Below are 17653 nucleotides of genomic sequence, written 5' to 3' on the forward strand. Positions count from 1 at the left end.
AAAAAAAATTATCTTCTGCTGTACGCAGGTGCCTGTACTTTTTTAAACAATTTTTGAAACCCACCCATTTGACTTGAAAAATACATTTCCGCATTAGCTGACTAGGTATGCAGTATTTTCAAGGAAGCTCTTTGGCAGAGGGCAGTTAGCGATACGTTGTAGCAGTAACTGTAGCAAACAGGTAGTTAAAATGACCGATAGTGTGAAAGCACATTAATCTTTGTTAACGTGTGTTACATAATGTTGGAATCAGCCAAACTTCACCAACCTACAAATTCTTGCAGAATGCGCTCATCTTGGCGCAGTGTCTCTGGGAGGAGAGAGCAAGTGGATGGATATTTGATGATCGCATTTTTGCCACTGACAAAGTGGTTCTTACCCATGAAAGCTGATGCCCAAATAAATCTGTTAGCAGTTCTGTGGTACCTTAAAGGCTCATTGTTTCACCAGCTGGAATGACTGCAGTACAGGCTGAACCTCTAGTTCAGCGTGCTCTGATCCAGTACAGGCAGTCCCCGGGTTACATGGATCCGACTTACATCGGATCCCTACTTACAAATGGGGTGAGGCAACCCCGCACTAGCTGCTTCCCCCCAGCAGACCAGGGAGATGCAAAGCTAGCACCCCGCCCCCCAGCAGACCAGGGAGACGCAGAGCGGCTTTTCTCAGTAGACACCTCAGCTTGAGAATAAAGGACTGAGGGAAGTGAGGTGTGGGAGAATAAAACTGAGCTCTGGAGAAATGTTTGGCTAGAGTTTCCCCTACAATATGTACCAGTTCTGACTTACATACAAATTCAACTTAAGAACAAACCTACAGTCCCTATCTTGTACGTAACCCGGGGACTGCCTGCAATGTGTCCACTTATCGTGGGTGTGGCCAGATATCCTGTGGTCTCATAAAGTATGTTTACATACCACTTTACATACCAGTTGTGCTGTTATTTAGCTCTGATTTACTCCTGTGTGTCTTCTAAAAGCCTAGTACCGTATATTCCGGCGTACAAGACGACCTCTGAAGTTAAAAAACATCCCCCAAAAATCCGGGGTCGTCTTGTACGCCGGATGCCCCGCCGCCGGAGCCCCTCCGCGGCTTTGAAAGCCTCGGGGGAAGCCGGCGGCGGGGCATCCCAGGCGCGCATGGGCAGCCCCTCCGCGGCTTTGAAAGCCTCGGGGGAAACTGGCGGGGGGGCAGCCCATGCGCGCCTGGGATGCCCCGCCGCCGGCTTCCCCCGAGGCTTTCAAAGCCGCGGAGGGGCTCCGGCGGGGGGGCAGCCCATGCGCGCCTGGGATGCCCCGCCGCCGGCTTCCCCCGAGGCTTTCAAAGCCGCGGAGGGGCTCCGGCGGGGGGGGGGGGGGGGATCCCAGGTGCTCCTGGCGGCTTTGCTCCCGGTGCCTCTGGTCTGCTGGGGACCATCTCCAGCAGACCAGGGACACCGGGAGCAAAGGAGGCGGAGGGGCGCTGGGGTATAAGATGAAACCCTATCTTTTAATTAAAAAGATAGGGGGTCGTCTTATATGCCCAGTCGCCCTATACGCCGGAAAATACGGTAATCAGTGGAAATGTTGGTAAAATTGCTAGACGATAATGATCTCCCATAGTTCAGGAAATTCTTTGGTTCATTATTGGCCAGGTCTCTAGGGTGCTGGACTAGAGCGGTCAACCTATAGCTGCTAACTTCTTTCTAGGACATAAGATAGCACCAAATAATGGAGGTGGAGAAGGAAATAAGCCAGTTTTCATAGGTGTGCTTAATTTGAAGGAGGTAGAGGGTGAACCTCTCTTTAGATGGAGAATTTGGCACTGCACTCCTATGCTAACTTATTAATAAGGGGACACCTTAAACTTTGTGGCCTTGTGCTCCTCCTGAATTTTCTGCCTCCTTTAATAATGTGGGAAGGAAAGAATGAGCCATAAGCACAAGGGTGGGAAGAGGGAACCTTCCTTTAGTGCAGTTGAAAAATATCCCAGAAGCTGCTTTTTCATGAAAAAGGAATTGGAAGGTCTGTGTACACAAGTTCACAGAGTTGGGTTACTCTCCTCTCTGCTATATAGATCAGCTGAGAGAGTAACTGGAAAGCTTTCTGCACTTTAAATTCTTTCTTGTCGCTCCTTTACCACAACAAAGCTAACATATTGAAATCTCACCTTTCTCCCTCTCTCTCCTCTTCTTGTTTTTCTAGATGTTCCCCCTGCCAGTGGCTAATGGAAAAAACAGACCCACGACGCTAGCAAGCACACAGTTTGGCGGATCAGGTATTATTTTCTTCTTAATGCCTCTTTTCAGAGTTAAAAACAAATACAAAGCCCTGAAGCAAAGGGAGTTGTCAGTTTCGTGGCGGCTCTTTAATGTATTTTCATGGTTCTATTGTACCGCTGCTTTTCTGAGTATGAACGCTAATTCCGTAATCCCTTGTCTGTGCGTGTCCAGGAATATTTTGCCGTTGTGTAACGGAGGTGAAGCTTCATGAATAGCTAAAAGATTAATTCTCTTAGTTGGGACTTTCCAAGAGGCTGAAGGGAGTTTGAATTTCAGTGGGATTTGACTGCCTTCAGCCCCTTTGCTGGTCCCACACCCCTTTGCTGTATTTAAGTAAATGGTACCCACAAAGATGATTCTTTTTTCCCAAGTTCCCACTCTATGCCCCCTGGCCTGTCCAACTCCAGTGATGGCCTGCCTAAACTCTGAATGTGGGAGGGTAGGGAAGAGTTTTCAAAAAACATCCAGGAGATTTAGGAGCACAGTTTGGTTTTGAAGAGGCTGGGGATATGTGTTCCTACAAACTTTAATCCCGCATAGAGCCTAACTTTAGACTCCATGGGAGTCCATTCCCTCGTCTAAAATGGCACTAACTGGGAGAGGATTAAAATAAAATTGCCCTAGGGCTATCCCTGGCATACTCCGGGGTGTGTGGCTGTAACACGTTCTCTGTGCTCAGAGGTGTTGCATTCATTAGACTATTGCATGGGAGGGGTTTCTGTACAATAAAGTATCTAGCATGCAAGAGATCTTGCTGCCTTTTCCCCCCATATCCCTTCTCTGTATGCTGTTGCCTTCGTACATGGTTAAAATCTCAGCTGTTCCAATACCGATTAGCTGAAGCCACCCAAGTTGTATTGGAATGTCCCACTCCTAGAAACCTGGCTGTGCAATTGCTCTTAAGACGGGGGTGGCCAACCTGTGGCTCTTGAGCCACGTGTGGCTCTTTGTTCACAGAGATGCGGCTCTCAGGGTTGCGGCTCGTTTGGAGCCGCGTCCCCGCTTGTGCACATGTCCCAGTTCCTGGAGCGAGAAGTGTGTGGCCATGGCGGTGGTAGCTCTGGTGAGACCCAGGCATTGGGTTAGAATGGGAGGGGCTTGGGTCTCTTGGGGAGGGGAAGGGCATTGGGTTGGGGGAGCTGGGGGTGCCTGGCTGTGGGGGAGGGACGTGTGGCTCTTTGCACCACTATCCCCAGCTCTTTGGACTCTTCGTGTCTAACTGGTTGGCCGCCCTTGTCTTAGGAAAACTCCAAAAGTTACACTAGGATGGTGAAGCTCTGGCACATAAGCTGTGATTTAAGGGGGTGGCTTGGGAAGTATCGGTAAGGTATATTAAGGCGGCTGGAAATGGCTCAGCATAAAAATACTGCAATCAGATGTCTTGCTTTTTCTGCCTCTTGAGCTTCCTCCTATTAGGATGCCAGGATAAGAGTAGGCCTGGAGTTTTAGGAGCTCCTGGATCCAGGTAATGAGAGGTTTTGTACAGCAGAGCTGGTGATGTGGTGTGTGGAAACTCAGCACTTTGGAAACTTTCAGTCTGCATGAAGAAACGCTGCATAATGTTGTCACGGCTCTTCCGCCCCTCAACTTCAACAGTACTTGGGGGCTCCCAGAGCTCAATCACTAATTGAGCTTTTTAAACAACCGTTTCTCTCCATACTGAGACTTGAAAAATAAATTTAAGGTTTTTAAAGTATCGTTACAAAGCACAGTAGGTTTTAACTTTATTCAGAAAGGCAAATACACAATATGATGTGAGGTTATTGTCTCCCATGGTTGGTGCTTCAGAGCTGTTTAGTTTACTCTACAATGAAAACTTTAGGGAAGGATGTATTGGAGATGGGGAGAAGGAAATAGAGAAATATAGGAAGACAGTAAAGGAGAGACCATTCCATCTTACACGTCTTGTAATTTGCTGCTAAAATACTCCACAAGAGACACCCCAAGCTAGTGAGAGAGCAAGCTAGCATTCGGTCATTTCCTGGTTGGCTCTTGGCTTGCCTACTTGATGTGCAGAGGTGGGCAGTTCATGACAGAGAGGGAGTGATAACCTTTTGGTGGCTGGTGTGTCTCACTCTGGTGCCCAGTGTTGGCTTCAAACACAATCTTGTACTCTCACTGCATTCCCCCCTCCCCACCCACCCAGTGAGTGAAAGGGAAAGTTGGTACCATCCTTCCTCTGAGCTACTGTTTTTGAGATGGGCTTTCTGAATGGTTCATGAAAATCACTGGAGTGGTGACATACAAGCGAGTTAAAGGCAATTGCACAGCTGCCACCATCCTTCTGGGCTTAGCGGGAACTTTCAGTCTGCTCGTAGGCATCTTGATTCTGACATGCAGCCTAGTGCACCGTTAAAGGAGGGTTTTCGTGCAGCGAACGGACTGAAGTCTCTCTTTTTAAAGGGTGATGTGTGTGTTTTTCTTTTCAAGAGTTAACGAGCATCTTCTCCCTCTGCTTGGATGTTTGTGTTTCTTCACGCTGACTTTAAGTATATGTCTGAAGTGTGACAATGACCAGTCGTTCCGTCCAGGGTCTTGTCTACACACACATGCCTTTGTACTAGTTAAACAGGTTTCATTTGAACTAGAGCAAGGTATCGGTGCAGAGAGAACCATGGTTGGTGTGGTTGGTCATTGTTACATCTGGCTCCCATTGATTTAGCTTGACTTAGTAACTTACATTGATCTAAGCCAATTGTGAACTATTCAGCGCAGCGGTTTTCAAACTTTTTTCTCATGACTCAGTTGAAGAAAGTTATTGATGCCGTGACCCGATGCGATTTGACTAGAGTGTGAGCTCCAGGGTGGGGCTGAGGAGGAAGCTTTGGGCTGTAGGAAGAAACTCCAGCTTTGGGGAGGGGTCATGGCTGGGGCAGCACGGGCTTATCTTGTGCAGCTCCTGGTCAGCAGTGCAGGGGTGGGTGGGTACTAAGGCAGCTTCCTGCTAGGGGTATAAAAGAGTCACTTAGTCGACTACCCGCATTCCCCCCCTTGCTGCCACTATATCAAAGGCAGCAAGTGGAGGGGCAGCAGGAGCCGGTGCTGGGGGGAACTGTCTTAAAAGCTCAGTCCCAACTCGCGCCGGGTCCAGGAGCTACCCCCGCTGCAGCTCTGCAGTTTAAATGTGGTAGGAGCTGGGTTGCCTGCCCACCTGGCTCTTAATGCTTAAACTGCAGAGCCGCAGCTGGGGTAGCGCCTTCCCTTGTCAACTACACGATTACCCAGTTACCCGCCTCTTAACATCCGTACTTCCTGCCACTGCAGACCAGGCTCCCAGCCAATGGGAGTGTGGAGCTAGTGCTTGGGGTAGGGGCAGCACACGGAGCCCTGTGCGCTCGTCCCCCCTCCCCCTAGGTGCTGGCCCTGCTTCCAGCTACTTCTAGGGCACAGCTTGGTCTGCGTTGCCAGGACAGGCAGGGAGCTGCCTTAGGCACCCCCCCGCCACTCACCTGATCCTCCCTCCACATCCAGTGGTGGGTTGTGACCGTCATTTGGAAATCGCTGGTTTAGTACAAGTACCCAGGGGTTTGCACCCAGAAAACCTGATTTTGATTAAACTGGTGCGACAGTTGGGTATTTAAGAAAAGGCCTGAGTCCTGGTTTTCCTTGATGATCTTTACCAATTGAAGACCTAAGATGTGTGTCAAGGGGACAGGGATCCTTCATGCGATACTTTAAATTGTTGATGGATAATGGCACATTATAGCTGCTAACACACTTGTTACCGTCTCCCACTAGAATGGAGGCGCTCATTGCTGGACTGCAGTGTTTTATTAGAATGTGCGTTATTAGAATGTTTGCTCCTTGGTAGAAATCAGAATTAAAAAGAGCAAAGAAACAATGTTTGGGGGTTATCTGGAAAAAATGGCTGCCGCTTGGTAAAATAGGGTCAGCTTCCCAAACACGAGGCTGGTGAATAAGCATCTATATTAAAGTAACCAGTATTACAAGGGAATTGTTATGACCAACCAAGTTAGAACGCTTTTCAAATCCTAATTAAAAATACACTTCCTCTCCCTGAGCTATTGTCCCATATCCTGTGGGACTAAAAGCTTCTTGAGGCAAATGTGACCACCTTCTATGTGCGTATAGTGCTAAGTAAATCCAAGGTGCTAGAGTAGACTACTGAATATAAAAGTGGGCTAGTTTATATTTAAACACCCTTCCTCTTCCCCCCTCCGTTGTCCCTCAAGTCACTCAGGGAGAAATCCGTTTACATGTCAAATGATAACCTTAAGTCTGCTCTGTCAGTCTGGCTTCCCTCCCCTGATTAGATGGACTAAAATGGTTGCCTTGAGGATGAAATGTGTTCCTGGTTACATAGACCTTGGAAGCTGCCTCTGCAGGATTTTTGGCAAGTACAGGTCTTCTCAGGAAAGGGACATTTTCACAGTTTTGTGTTGCAAGTAGAGTTTTCCAGAGTCAACGGGTAGATGGAGCTACCCACGCCAAAATTTAAAAAACCAGAGTCTAAAGCTAGACCCCTTGGAGAATTACTAAAGGTGCTTAGGAGCACAAATCACAGTGTCTTTGCCTGCTCCTGTGCTCCTAAATCCCTTAATGTTGTAAACTCTCCCACATGAGAGTTCTTGTGTTCTGTTGTTCCTATATACCGGTTGGCTTGAGTTTAGACTTTCTAGGACAAGTTGTTGGATAATTGCTATGGCAAAAAGTTAAGATTTTTTTTTCCCCAAAATTAAACTGCCAGTTATTTGACTAATGTTGCTCAGGTCCTTAACTCTATTAATGTTTGTTTTTTGGGGGAAAAAATGAAAATGTGCTATGGATGTTATGTAGCGAGTAAATGGCTAATCATGTACTTGATACAATTTATATTGAGTACACAATTAGTCGATAAGGGGCCGCTGCGGTTCTGCGGTTTAAATGTAGTAGAAGCTGGGTGTGCAGTCGGCCAGCCTGGCTCCTACTACATTTAAACTGCAGAGCCGCAGTGGGGGTAGGTCTGGGACCCGGTACGAGCCAGGGCTGGACCACTGCAGCTCTGCCTTTTAAATGTAGTAAGAGTGGGGCGGCTCCCTCCAGCACCAGCTGCTGTTCCCCCCAGCAAGAGGGTGGGGAGAAATGCAAGTAGTCAACTCAACTATTACTTCCCTAAAACATCCTTGCTCGGGGATGAGGCGGGGGAGGAGGGGTTCAGGATTCAGGCTGCCGCAGCCCCCTCACTGCAGCAGCTTGGTCCATGGCTGCTGCAGCTCCAGTGGACACAACCAGGGGAGGGTGCCACCCGGCTGGGGCAGGTCCAGGCTTGTCTGCCCCCTGTGCTCCCCAGCCAGAGTGAGGAATGCAGCAAACTGGGCTCTTTGGGGTCAGCCTTAGGGGAAAATGGCGCCCTGGGCGAACTTGTGGTTTGGTGCCCCGATCCTTGTGGGCATTGCACTTCCCATTTTCCACAGCATCCAGGAGCTCCCCGACCCCTGCACCCTGATCCTGTGCTCTCTTCGCCAAGCGCCCCTGCGTTGTGCCTCCTTTGCCCCCAACCTCTGCACAGCGCCCACTTCATTCCAACCCTGGCGCTTTTCTCCCACCTGTGTCCTCAACCCCAGCCCTGTGCTTCCAGCATGCCCTGCCCTCTGCCCAGCACCCTCTACCCGCTTTGCCATGCAATGCCCATGCCCAGTTAACCCTCACTCTCTGGCCACGGTGCCCTGGGCATGGTCCCAGTTGCCCCAACCCTATGACTAGCCCCGGTGCACTTCTCCTGCAACGTCCCTGTACAATCTAGGGGAGAGGAAGCTGCAGCCCCTCACCGCCACTCTGTTCAGGGTTGCAGAATCAGTCTTTCCAGCCTTACTTCTGTTGTGGCCGGAGAAGAGCGCAAGCCGCCAGCCGCCCAGTACGTTAACTGCCGCTGCCTTTTCTATAGGCTCACGGTGTTTTAACTGGCTCCTTGCTTTGTCAAGTGCTATGGGATTGCCTAGAACGCGAGGAGAGGTCTGCGGGGGGAAACAAAGCCCCCATGATGATGATCTTTTGGGGAGGTGATCTGCTTGCCATCACAGCCTGGTACGTTCCTAAGAAATTGGTAGTGGTGCTTTGTATTTCCATCACATTTAAAGAGGAATATCTTTGATACATACAAGCCTACGGAGCTTTAGTTTTGTCTGGTTACTGGTAGCCCAGCCTGACTCCTGCTGATGAATTATTCTGCTTGTAAAAAAACTTTGCTACAAAATGGCTTTGTCGTCTTGAGTAGTGACATTTGCAGTTACATTTCCCCCCCCCCCCCCCCCCTTCTTGCTTTGGATTCAAGGGAACATTGTAGCCCGAGGGCAGCAAAATGGAGTAGTGGGGGAGAAATCCCCTTTTGTCACGGGCTGTGGTTCTGCTCCCCCCTTACCTCCTCCTTTCTCCACTTCCAAAGTTTGTTCTGCACCTATCTGCTAGCAAGTCTGTGCGCTGAGGTTTGTTGAAGAGGGATTTGCTTTGATCAGGGCTAGTCTGTATTACATATTTGAGGCTGGCTAACTAGGGAGTTTCTCAAAGAGTTACAAGCTGGTGCATGTAACAAATTTTAAGTTATAGTGTACTGAACAAAGTCAAATGCATTCTCCCTGGAGGGAGGGGAGTCTGCATCCCATTTGAAAGCTTGCTTTAAACAACAGTCGGCCTTTTATATCTGTGGCAACAACACAAAGTCATAAATTCTATGCAAGATGAGGTTGTCTGTGTAATTGGTGCTCTGGGTGAGCTGTTTGAAGATTTGATTACTTCATATGGGCATGCAACCATTTATTAGGCCACATCCCAAAGTTGGAGTAGAGGGTTCCGTGTGAATGAGTACAGGGTCTCTTTGGAAGAGGCAGAAAGAAAGAGCTCCTCTGCCTTTGGAAGCAGATCTATGGGTATGAAAAATGACATTTTATTCACTTTTTAACATGCTGAGCAGCCAACTTGCACATCTTAAGTAAAAGAAGCTAAAAATTAGTGAGAGGAAATCTTGAAGAGCTAAATGCAGTGTCTTCTGTTGAAATCCAAAGAAGGGTTGAATTTCAGACTCCTAGTTTCCAGCACTATGCCCTATAGTGAAGAAAATAGAAGCTTTTAATAGTTGGGTTGTATCACATTTTCCTACTAAATTCATTTAGTTCCCACATTTGGATTATGCAGCAATGGGTGTTACGGATTCTTTTGTTTTTTTGCTATTCTGATCTAGCCTGAAAGGTGCAAAAATATGACTTGACATTTCTGTACTTAAATTGTGTGTCAGTTCTCATTCAGCAGCATTGCAAAGCACTCATTTAAAAAAAAAACCACATCTGTCCAGGTACAAAATCAGCTTGTCCATATTTTACTTTGTTCATAATTTATTATGAAAAAAACTCTTTTTCTCTGTTTTTTAAAGGCCAGGGAGGAAACTTGCTGTGAACAATGTAGAATTTTGCAAGGCGTGTGTTGTGTGTCATTAGCTTGAAAAATACAGAATCCTTCTTGAACTCAAGCTTGGTCCTAAAATGTATTTGCATTATTAGTGTAGACCAGTGTTTCCCAATTTTATTTGACCTCCGAACCCTTTTCAGCTTAAAAGAATTTCAAGGAATCCCTAGGGTTGCCAGGGTAAAATTTGTCAAGACAAAAAAAATCGCAAAATCAGCTGCCTCTTTAAGAGGGGGCGAGGGAGTGCCATGTTCTCACAGAACCCTTACTTTCCCTTTGCGGAACCCCAGGGTTCTGTGGAACACCAATTGGGAAACACTGGTGTAGACCAACTGATGTGTTAAGTTTCTTACCTTTCTAAATACACAGTGTTCAAAAGTGTCTATATGGCTTAGGCCCCAAAGTCCATTTTCAAAAGTGAGGTAGGGTAAGTGGCTGTGTCCCACTGTCTATTTTCCAAGCACCTAAGTCACTTTTGAAGGTGAGACGTAAGGCTTCTTAGACCATGTCTACACTAGAGACCTGACAGTGGCACAGCTGTACAAATGCAGCTTTGCTTCTGTAAGCTCTGCTGTGTAGCCACTCTATGCAGGTGACATAATTAAGCCATTTCCAATGTGTGCTAGTATCTCTGTCTGCAGGCGAGCCAAAAGACTAACAAGATGGTTTATTAGGCGATGGGTCTGGCCCATGAAAGCTCACTTCCTCAGATCAAATTGTGGAAGAAAATTAGTATAACCACCTTTTTTGATTGTATCCCTATGGTATATATGAACACACATAAAAAGGACAAATCAAATTTCAGAACAGAGCGGGAATGGGGGGGGAAGGTTAATGTCTGTGAGCTAATGATATTAGAGGTGATAATTGGGGAAGCTATCCCTCAACGTAGCACTGTCCACACTGATGCTTGCTGGTGGGAGATGCTCTTCACGCCCCTGCGCAACATAAGTGCTAGCATAGACCTAGCTTTAGTTGCTTAGTTTTAGCTCCCTTATTTGTGTCTGCCTCGGAAATAACACTTTGGGGGGTGGCTTCTGTACCCTTCTTTCCTTGGTACTGATTCCTGAAACCCATGGACCAAAATACAGAAAGTGGGATTTAAAAAATGGAGGGTTCAGGGGGGAAAAGGAGCATTTCTGGAGCTGGGGAGAAGATGGAAGGAGGGAATTCTAGCTGGCAGGAAGTAGCAAGCTGTGTAGAACAAAGAGTAGTAACTTCACACTTATCTCCCTTAATCTAAAGTAACACCTCAGTTCAGTCTTCAGTCTCTGATCCCCTCATTATGTCCTTGAATACGCATTCCTGCTCCTAGCAACTTGCCTCACCTTTGGGGTTGTCGAGACTTTCCCTTTTTTCTTTCCTCCCCAGTATTCATCGTTCAAAGTTTGTATAACAGATGGAGGGGGGTGGAGAAGGGGAGATCCTCAGGCAGACACAACAGAATTTTAATCTAGGAAGGAGAGTCGGGTTTCTGGAAGGAGTGTAGCGAAGGCGACTGTGTTATCACGCAGAACAGAAATGCTCCAAGAACAAATACAAATATTTCTCTGGTAACTGGAGAGCGAACAGTATTCTAGTAGCATACTTAGGGTTGAGAAAACAGCCATGCTGGGTCAGTCCAGTGTATAGCTTCAAGTGTCCTGTCTCTTGGCAGCGCCCAGTGCCTGGTGCCCCAGAGGGAGTGAACAGAATGAGGCAATTATGGAGTGATCTACCCCCTTTCATCTAGTCATCTGGCAGCCGATGATGGACCTTTCCTCCCTAAACTGATCCCCATGGACAGAGGCTGCTGCGGACGAGAGCAGTCCCTGTCCACAGTGGGCCCCCTTGGGGCTGGAGCGACTCCGTGCCCACGGCAGGTGGGGAGCAGTTCCAGCCCCCATCAGTTACCAGTTAACTGGAGCCGCTAAGCATTACCTGTTTAGGGTGATGTCTATTGGGTAACCAGTTACCCTTCCATCCACATCCCTATTCCCAACTTTGTTAGTTTTTTTGGCTGCCGTTGCACATTAAGCAGATGTTTTCAGGGAGCAAGGCACAATGATTCCAAGATGGTTCGTGAACGGTAACAGCTAACATAGGCCCCCATCATTTGTATGTATAGTTGAGATGGCTTTTCCAATGTGTGTTACTTTGCACTTATCTATGCTATTTTGTTTCCTCGTCACCCAGTTTTGCGACCTCTGTCTGTAACTTTTTGCAGTCTGCTCTGAACTTAACTGTCTGGAATAGTTTTGTGTATACTGCAAACGCTGCTGTACCGCTGTTCACCCCTTTTCCAGATCATTTATGAATATGATGAACAGCACTGATCCTAGTATGGATCCCGCAGGAATCCCATTGTTTATCTCTTTCCATTGTGAAACAGACAGTTTTATTCCTACCCTTTGTTTCCAATCTTATAATCAGTTACTGGTTTTTGAGGACCTTCCCTCTTGTCCCAGGGCTACTTACTTCACCTTAGAGCCATTGGGGAGGGATCTTATCGAAGGCTTTCAGAGAAGTCCAAGTTAATCAACTTGATCACTGTGTTCCCATGTTTGTTGACCACCTCTAATACTTTCCATCTGTGTGTAGAATTAGACTACGCTTTTATGTGCTCTCAAGCATATCTGAACGTGCACAACCAATACACAACCTAGCTGTGAGCGCTCTGCTAATTAGCTGTGCGGCACTGGAATCTCTCGTATGGCTGCACAGCTGACAGGGAATGTTGTTGACCACCCTCTCCTTCAAAAAACAGCAGTAGATTGTTGGGGCGTGACTTCCTTTTCAAAAGTCCTTTTGAATCTTTTATCCAATTTGCCTGGTACTGAAGTTAGGGTTACTGGCCTGTAATGGCCAGCATAGCTTCTGGAGGCTTTTTTTTTTTTTTTTTTTTTTTTTAAAAAAAGGGTGTCTGTCATGTTAGCTATCCTCTAGTCATTGGGTACAGAAGCTGATTTCAATGATAGGCTGCCTATCACAGCTAATTGTTCTGCAGTTTCCTTTTTCTGAGTTGCTTCAGAACTCTTGGGTGAATACCATCTGGTCCCAGAGACTTATTGCTGTTTAATTTATCCCATCTTTGTGTGCCTTTAACTTCCTGGAGGGAAAAAATTCATCCTTTGGGCTGAAATTTATTTTGCTGGTGGTTCTATCTAGAGGGGAGTGGGGAGGAAATGGGGGGAGGAAGGCTATGGGATGGCATGTTCAGAATTTTTCAGATCAAAATTTTAAAGTGAGGAAAAGCACAATTTCCCCCTGCTCTGTTATTGCCGAAGATTTATGATGCTCACTTCGCCAACAGCTTCTTTTTAGGAACTTCAGATTTGACTCACGCGTTTCAACGCACACAAGTTGTGCCTCTTTAATTGTATTGATATAATTAAAGCAATACAACCCCTCTGGATAAGAAGGGGGTAAGCAACTTTTACCACTATAACTGCATCTATGCTGGGGGCTGTACCAATACAACTGTTGAGGGGAATGCAAGGGGGGAAATTGTACCCACAACTGACAGTCATACTGATACAAACGTGCGGTGACCAGGAGTTAGTGGTCTGCATGCTGGTCTGTTTCAAGAAACCTTTTCAAAAGGATGGGGAAGACGCCCCACACAGCTTCAGAATGCTCTTTATTGAACGTGAGGAAAGACACAAGCAATGGAATGGCGCCTGCCGAGTTTTTTGTTTGCCTTGTTACATTTTCAAGGTTTTCTTTGCGACCGTGAAGTCTAGAGACTTTGTTATGCAAGATGGGGGACAAGAAGGCAAAGATGCTGGGCTGAAATGCGCAGCATCGTGTTAACCCAATTCAAACTCTGCTCAAGTGGGATTATGTTATAAGTAGTGAAAGTGTTGCAGGATTGGGTCCTAAATTGGTAAAGCTGTTGCCTAGCTAGTCTGGACCCTGGCTGGTCACCCGTGCTCCTGACTCCCGTACAATAGCTGTCTGAATGTACCATCTTTAGATCACCCGATCACATCAAATTCTGCATTACTGCATAGGCGAAATTTTGCAGTTGGCTCTCTGTCACAACTGAAAGCTTTCCAGGCTGACTGGGCTCCTTCCAGAAGGGAAGATGGCTTTGGAAGGGACCCAGCAGGTCTGGCAAGCATTTCGGCTGGACCTTGGTGCTGCTAATTTCAAATTCTGCACGCTCTGTTGGGGGTCTGGCTCCAGAAAGCACGCTGCGGATACCGAAATCACACCTACAGTTGTATCTGAGGTTTTTTTTTAAATAGTCTGCAAAACTAAATTTAATTAAGCTAATACTAGATGGGTAGTTAACATGTGCCAAAGTCAGGAAATTCATAATCAGGGTTCGACAAATAGTGTAATCTACTCGCCTGTGTCGAGTAGATTACACCCCAGAAGAGCTGGTGCGGAGCGATCTGCGCATGCACAGAGTGCAGATCCGCGCAGCTGGCGAGCGGGGCTCGGCAAGTCCTGTTCATAATGATGGCAAGTTGTAAGAAGCTAGGTCCCTGATTCAATGAGCCTACAGCCTAATTTGCAAATTACTTTATATCATATATGTGAGAAGGGATGCATACAACTATGACTTTGAGAATTGAATTTTGAATGTGGGCTTATTAAATCTGCATCGGGAATGTCATGATGTCTGTTTCTTCTTCTGTATTAGTTTGTGTGTAAAATGCAGTGACGCTGCTGAGCCTCAAATCTGCACTGAGTGGATTTTTGGAGCGTACGGTTTACTGAATCTTAGGCCAGCGGGGCTGTGATAGGGGACGTCATGACCTCTCTGGGCTAATGGGAGAACCTCTAATCACCACACCATTTCCCTGATATACAGTAGTTTCCTTCAAACCAGATTGGGTGACTTTAATTGGCTGCTGCTGCTGCTTTTCCTCACCCTGGTACACTCGTTTAAACAACTCTGCACTGATTTTTTGTGACATGGTAATACCTGCACTTACTGCAAGAATACATGGATTCCGTCCTTCCAGGTTCTTGCTGAAACTCAAAAGTCCAAAATCCATAACTGGCCTTCCCATCAATTTTTCGGACCAGAGGTACTATTGCATGAGACCGCCCCACAGTGTGTTAAAAACTAGTATACTTCTATAGCCTCTACAGCTGTCTCAGCTGTGCTGCACTCAGGAGAGATTCAAGTGCTGCCCAGCTGATTAGCAAAGCACCCACAGCTGACAGCCTGTGTTTCTACTGGTGGTGCACATCTGCATGGGCCTTAGTGCACAACAAAATTTATTCCACATGTGCATGGGCAGAAATAGAGGGAACGTTGGCTGTGGTACAGAAAAGGGTCAGAGCCACTTTAGGATGTTTTCTTCTGGAAGGAGGAAGGCTGGCTCAGTTTCTGATACTGCTCTGTGCTCTATCAGTTCTCATACCATTCATCACCATAGTATCAGAGTGCATTGAGCAATGACTAACATCTGTGTAACTTTCTCTTCAGCTGCTCCCCAGGATGTGAACCAGCTCCATAGGTTAGAACCGCCTCTTTGCTCACCAGGCCAGCTGGGCGTGTGCAGTTCTGGGAGGCTAATGGAAGAAGGGGCAGCCTGCCTTGGGATGTGCTTTTGCTACACCAATCCCTTTCCCGTGTAGAAAGCTGCTTGAAGCCACACAACCCAGGGCCCATCTTCTGCTTTTCACCTGCTTTTCCACCGCTCGTGACAGGCAAATCAGGAGGCTAATTTCCCCGGAGCAATGAAACTTTGCAAAAGTGGGCACTGCTCGTTAACGCAGCCGCTGCTGGTGTTCAGCAAAAGGGAGCAAAGATTTGGACCCTGACCTGTTTGCACGCCGGGAGTCTTCTGAGACACGGTGAAGCAAACGGTAGGTAGCTCCAGCATGTGTGGAGGGGGGACAAGGGCGAATGACAGGGCCCTGGCCATTGTCTTTCCCATTGAGAGAGAGTTCCATGATGCTTTGGCGGCCTTGATTAGCACATTAGCTTCCACATGTTGAGTTCTGGATGCCACGGGGGCAGGGGAGGGTACTGTACTCCTCAGTGTTGACTTAAAATTTAATTAATTTTGTTGCCAAATGAGGCATGAAATGCAGTGTGAAATATGTAGCAGCGCTGAATGTTTAATTGTAGGGGGACTCAAAAATGTAGCAAGTGCAGAGAGCAAGAGATCACCTGCGGCAAGCAGGGTGCCAGTGTGTGTCTGTTGGTGGACAGTGGCGCAGTTGCGAAATAGCTCTGGGTGAAGTGTAATCCAGTTGACGATGATATCCCCCTGCTCTTTGTGGGGGATTGAGTTGCACACAAGGAGAGCAGGGGTTTGTCTGCACTAAGAAGCTATTTTAAGGTTTATTTTATGTATTGTAATGTCTGGGGGCCTGAGTCATGGGCTGTGCCCCGTTGTGCCAGGTGCTGTACAGAATTAAAAGCACAATAGCTATTCTGCACTAGCGCCCCACCTATTATTCCGCACTACAAGTGCCTTCATGTGGCTCAGTTTCACCCACTTCCAAAGTGGATCCGCATTCCCTTCTAGGCTGCAGTAGCTATTTCCCTGTTCCGATGATCCCTCGCTCTCGGGCAGTGCTGATGTCTTGATGTGGCAAAGGGTCGGAGTGGAGAAGGTTCTGCTTGTCAGTGGTGCCCACATTTGGTGAGAAGCTAAAGGGGTGGCAGGTTTATGGTAAAGCTGCCATCGCAATTCACCAGGCTAGTGTCTGAGCTAACTCTCATTTCAGTGGGTTTTAAGTTCCAAGACTAAACAGTTTCCCATCTTATTCTACAGCAAGCTGGGCAGGCTTGGAGCATGCAGGGTTGTGTTCTTATTTCTACATCTTTAACAGGTAGGTACTGGCTCGCAGTCTAATGAAGGACACACAGACACGCGCACAAAAACCATTTAAAATCCGTGTATGTTTTTAAGCCAGTTTCAGCTGTTGCAACTTCCTGTGTGGACACTTTAGTTTCAGAGTGATTGACTTTAGGAGAATTGAAATCAATTGGGAATAAGTTTTTTTTAAACTAAACTCATGAACCGAAGTAAGAGGGTCCACACAAGGGGTTGTACGGGTCTACTAATTTGGTTTAAAAACATACATTTAGTCCAACCAGTACAACTTTGTGTGTGTGTAGTTTCCTTATATTGGCTTGGTTTGAGTTTGTGGGAACAGGTTTAAGTTAAATTCATTGTGAATGTCCAAGCACAGCCTTTTTGCATCAGTTTAACAACATTGGTTAAACTTTCGCTGGAAGTTGTAAACTGGTGCATCTTCTGTAGGCAGACAAGGCCGGAAGTATTCTGTAGCCAGTTCTGAACATGCGGCTGGCCTTTCCTCTGTGCTCATGGAAGGTGGATGCAGCAGACTCTCCTCCATGTATGAGGATCAGCATATCATCGAGAGTAGAGAACAGGGACAAATTGTTCTTTTTATGGAGACCTTAGGAAGATGGTAGAAGTGTGAGTGACCTTCCCCCTCCCCTCATTGCTGCTTTTTGGTAGACAAGGCCTAAAATGGGTTGTCCTATTTATATTAGAAATTCTAACCATGCCTGCCCTGAAGTAATATCTCAGATGCTTAGGTTTCTATGGAATGACACTTTTAGGCTGTCCAGAACTCTGTGGAGGTTTTTGAAAACACTTATTTGGCTTCAGTGCCTATCAGGCACTTTGGAGGAAAGATGTCCTTTGTTGAAAATTCAATGCCTCTGTTTGTTTAAGGAGGGAAAACTCAGGGTGAGATCTAGCAAAATCAGGGAAGGTCAGCTGGCACATTCCTGAAGGTCTAATAAGCATATAATATAGTATTTTGAAGGTAAAGTAAGCAGAGAGAGGAAAAACATAAAAACCACCTTCTTTTGGATTGCCTTTATGTCCCGAAGACATTGGGGATGGAGAAAGATGAGGGTGTAAAGTGAGGCGAGAGCAAATACACGCAGGGAGCTGGCTTTCAAGCCAGCTCCCTGTGCACATCAGCTCCATGGACCCTCCTTGCCCCTCCCCTTGCTGCCTCCTTAAAAGCTGGTTCCCCCAAGCACAAACTCCGCGGTGCTGCCTGCCC

The 17653-nt window shown here is 46.9% G+C and overlaps 1 protein-coding gene across 9 annotated transcripts in view; it reads left to right on the forward strand.

Annotated features, from left to right (window-relative positions):
* Positions 1-17653, forward strand: part of TCF3 (transcription factor 3) — a 145175-nt gene that overhangs the window by 12054 nt on the left and 115468 nt on the right. For all 9 annotated transcript variants that reach the window (XM_075903246.1, XM_075903248.1, XM_075903249.1 and 6 more), the window contains exon 3: positions 2184-2256. In XM_075903246.1, coding sequence (XP_075759361.1) covers positions 2184-2256 — 73 coding nt within the window. The remainder of the gene's footprint in view (positions 1-2183; positions 2257-17653) is intronic.

This window comes from Pelodiscus sinensis, chromosome 19 (assembly GCF_049634645.1).
Source record: "Pelodiscus sinensis isolate JC-2024 chromosome 19, ASM4963464v1, whole genome shotgun sequence".
In the NCBI taxonomy this organism is placed as follows: Eukaryota; Metazoa; Chordata; order Testudines; family Trionychidae; genus Pelodiscus; species Pelodiscus sinensis.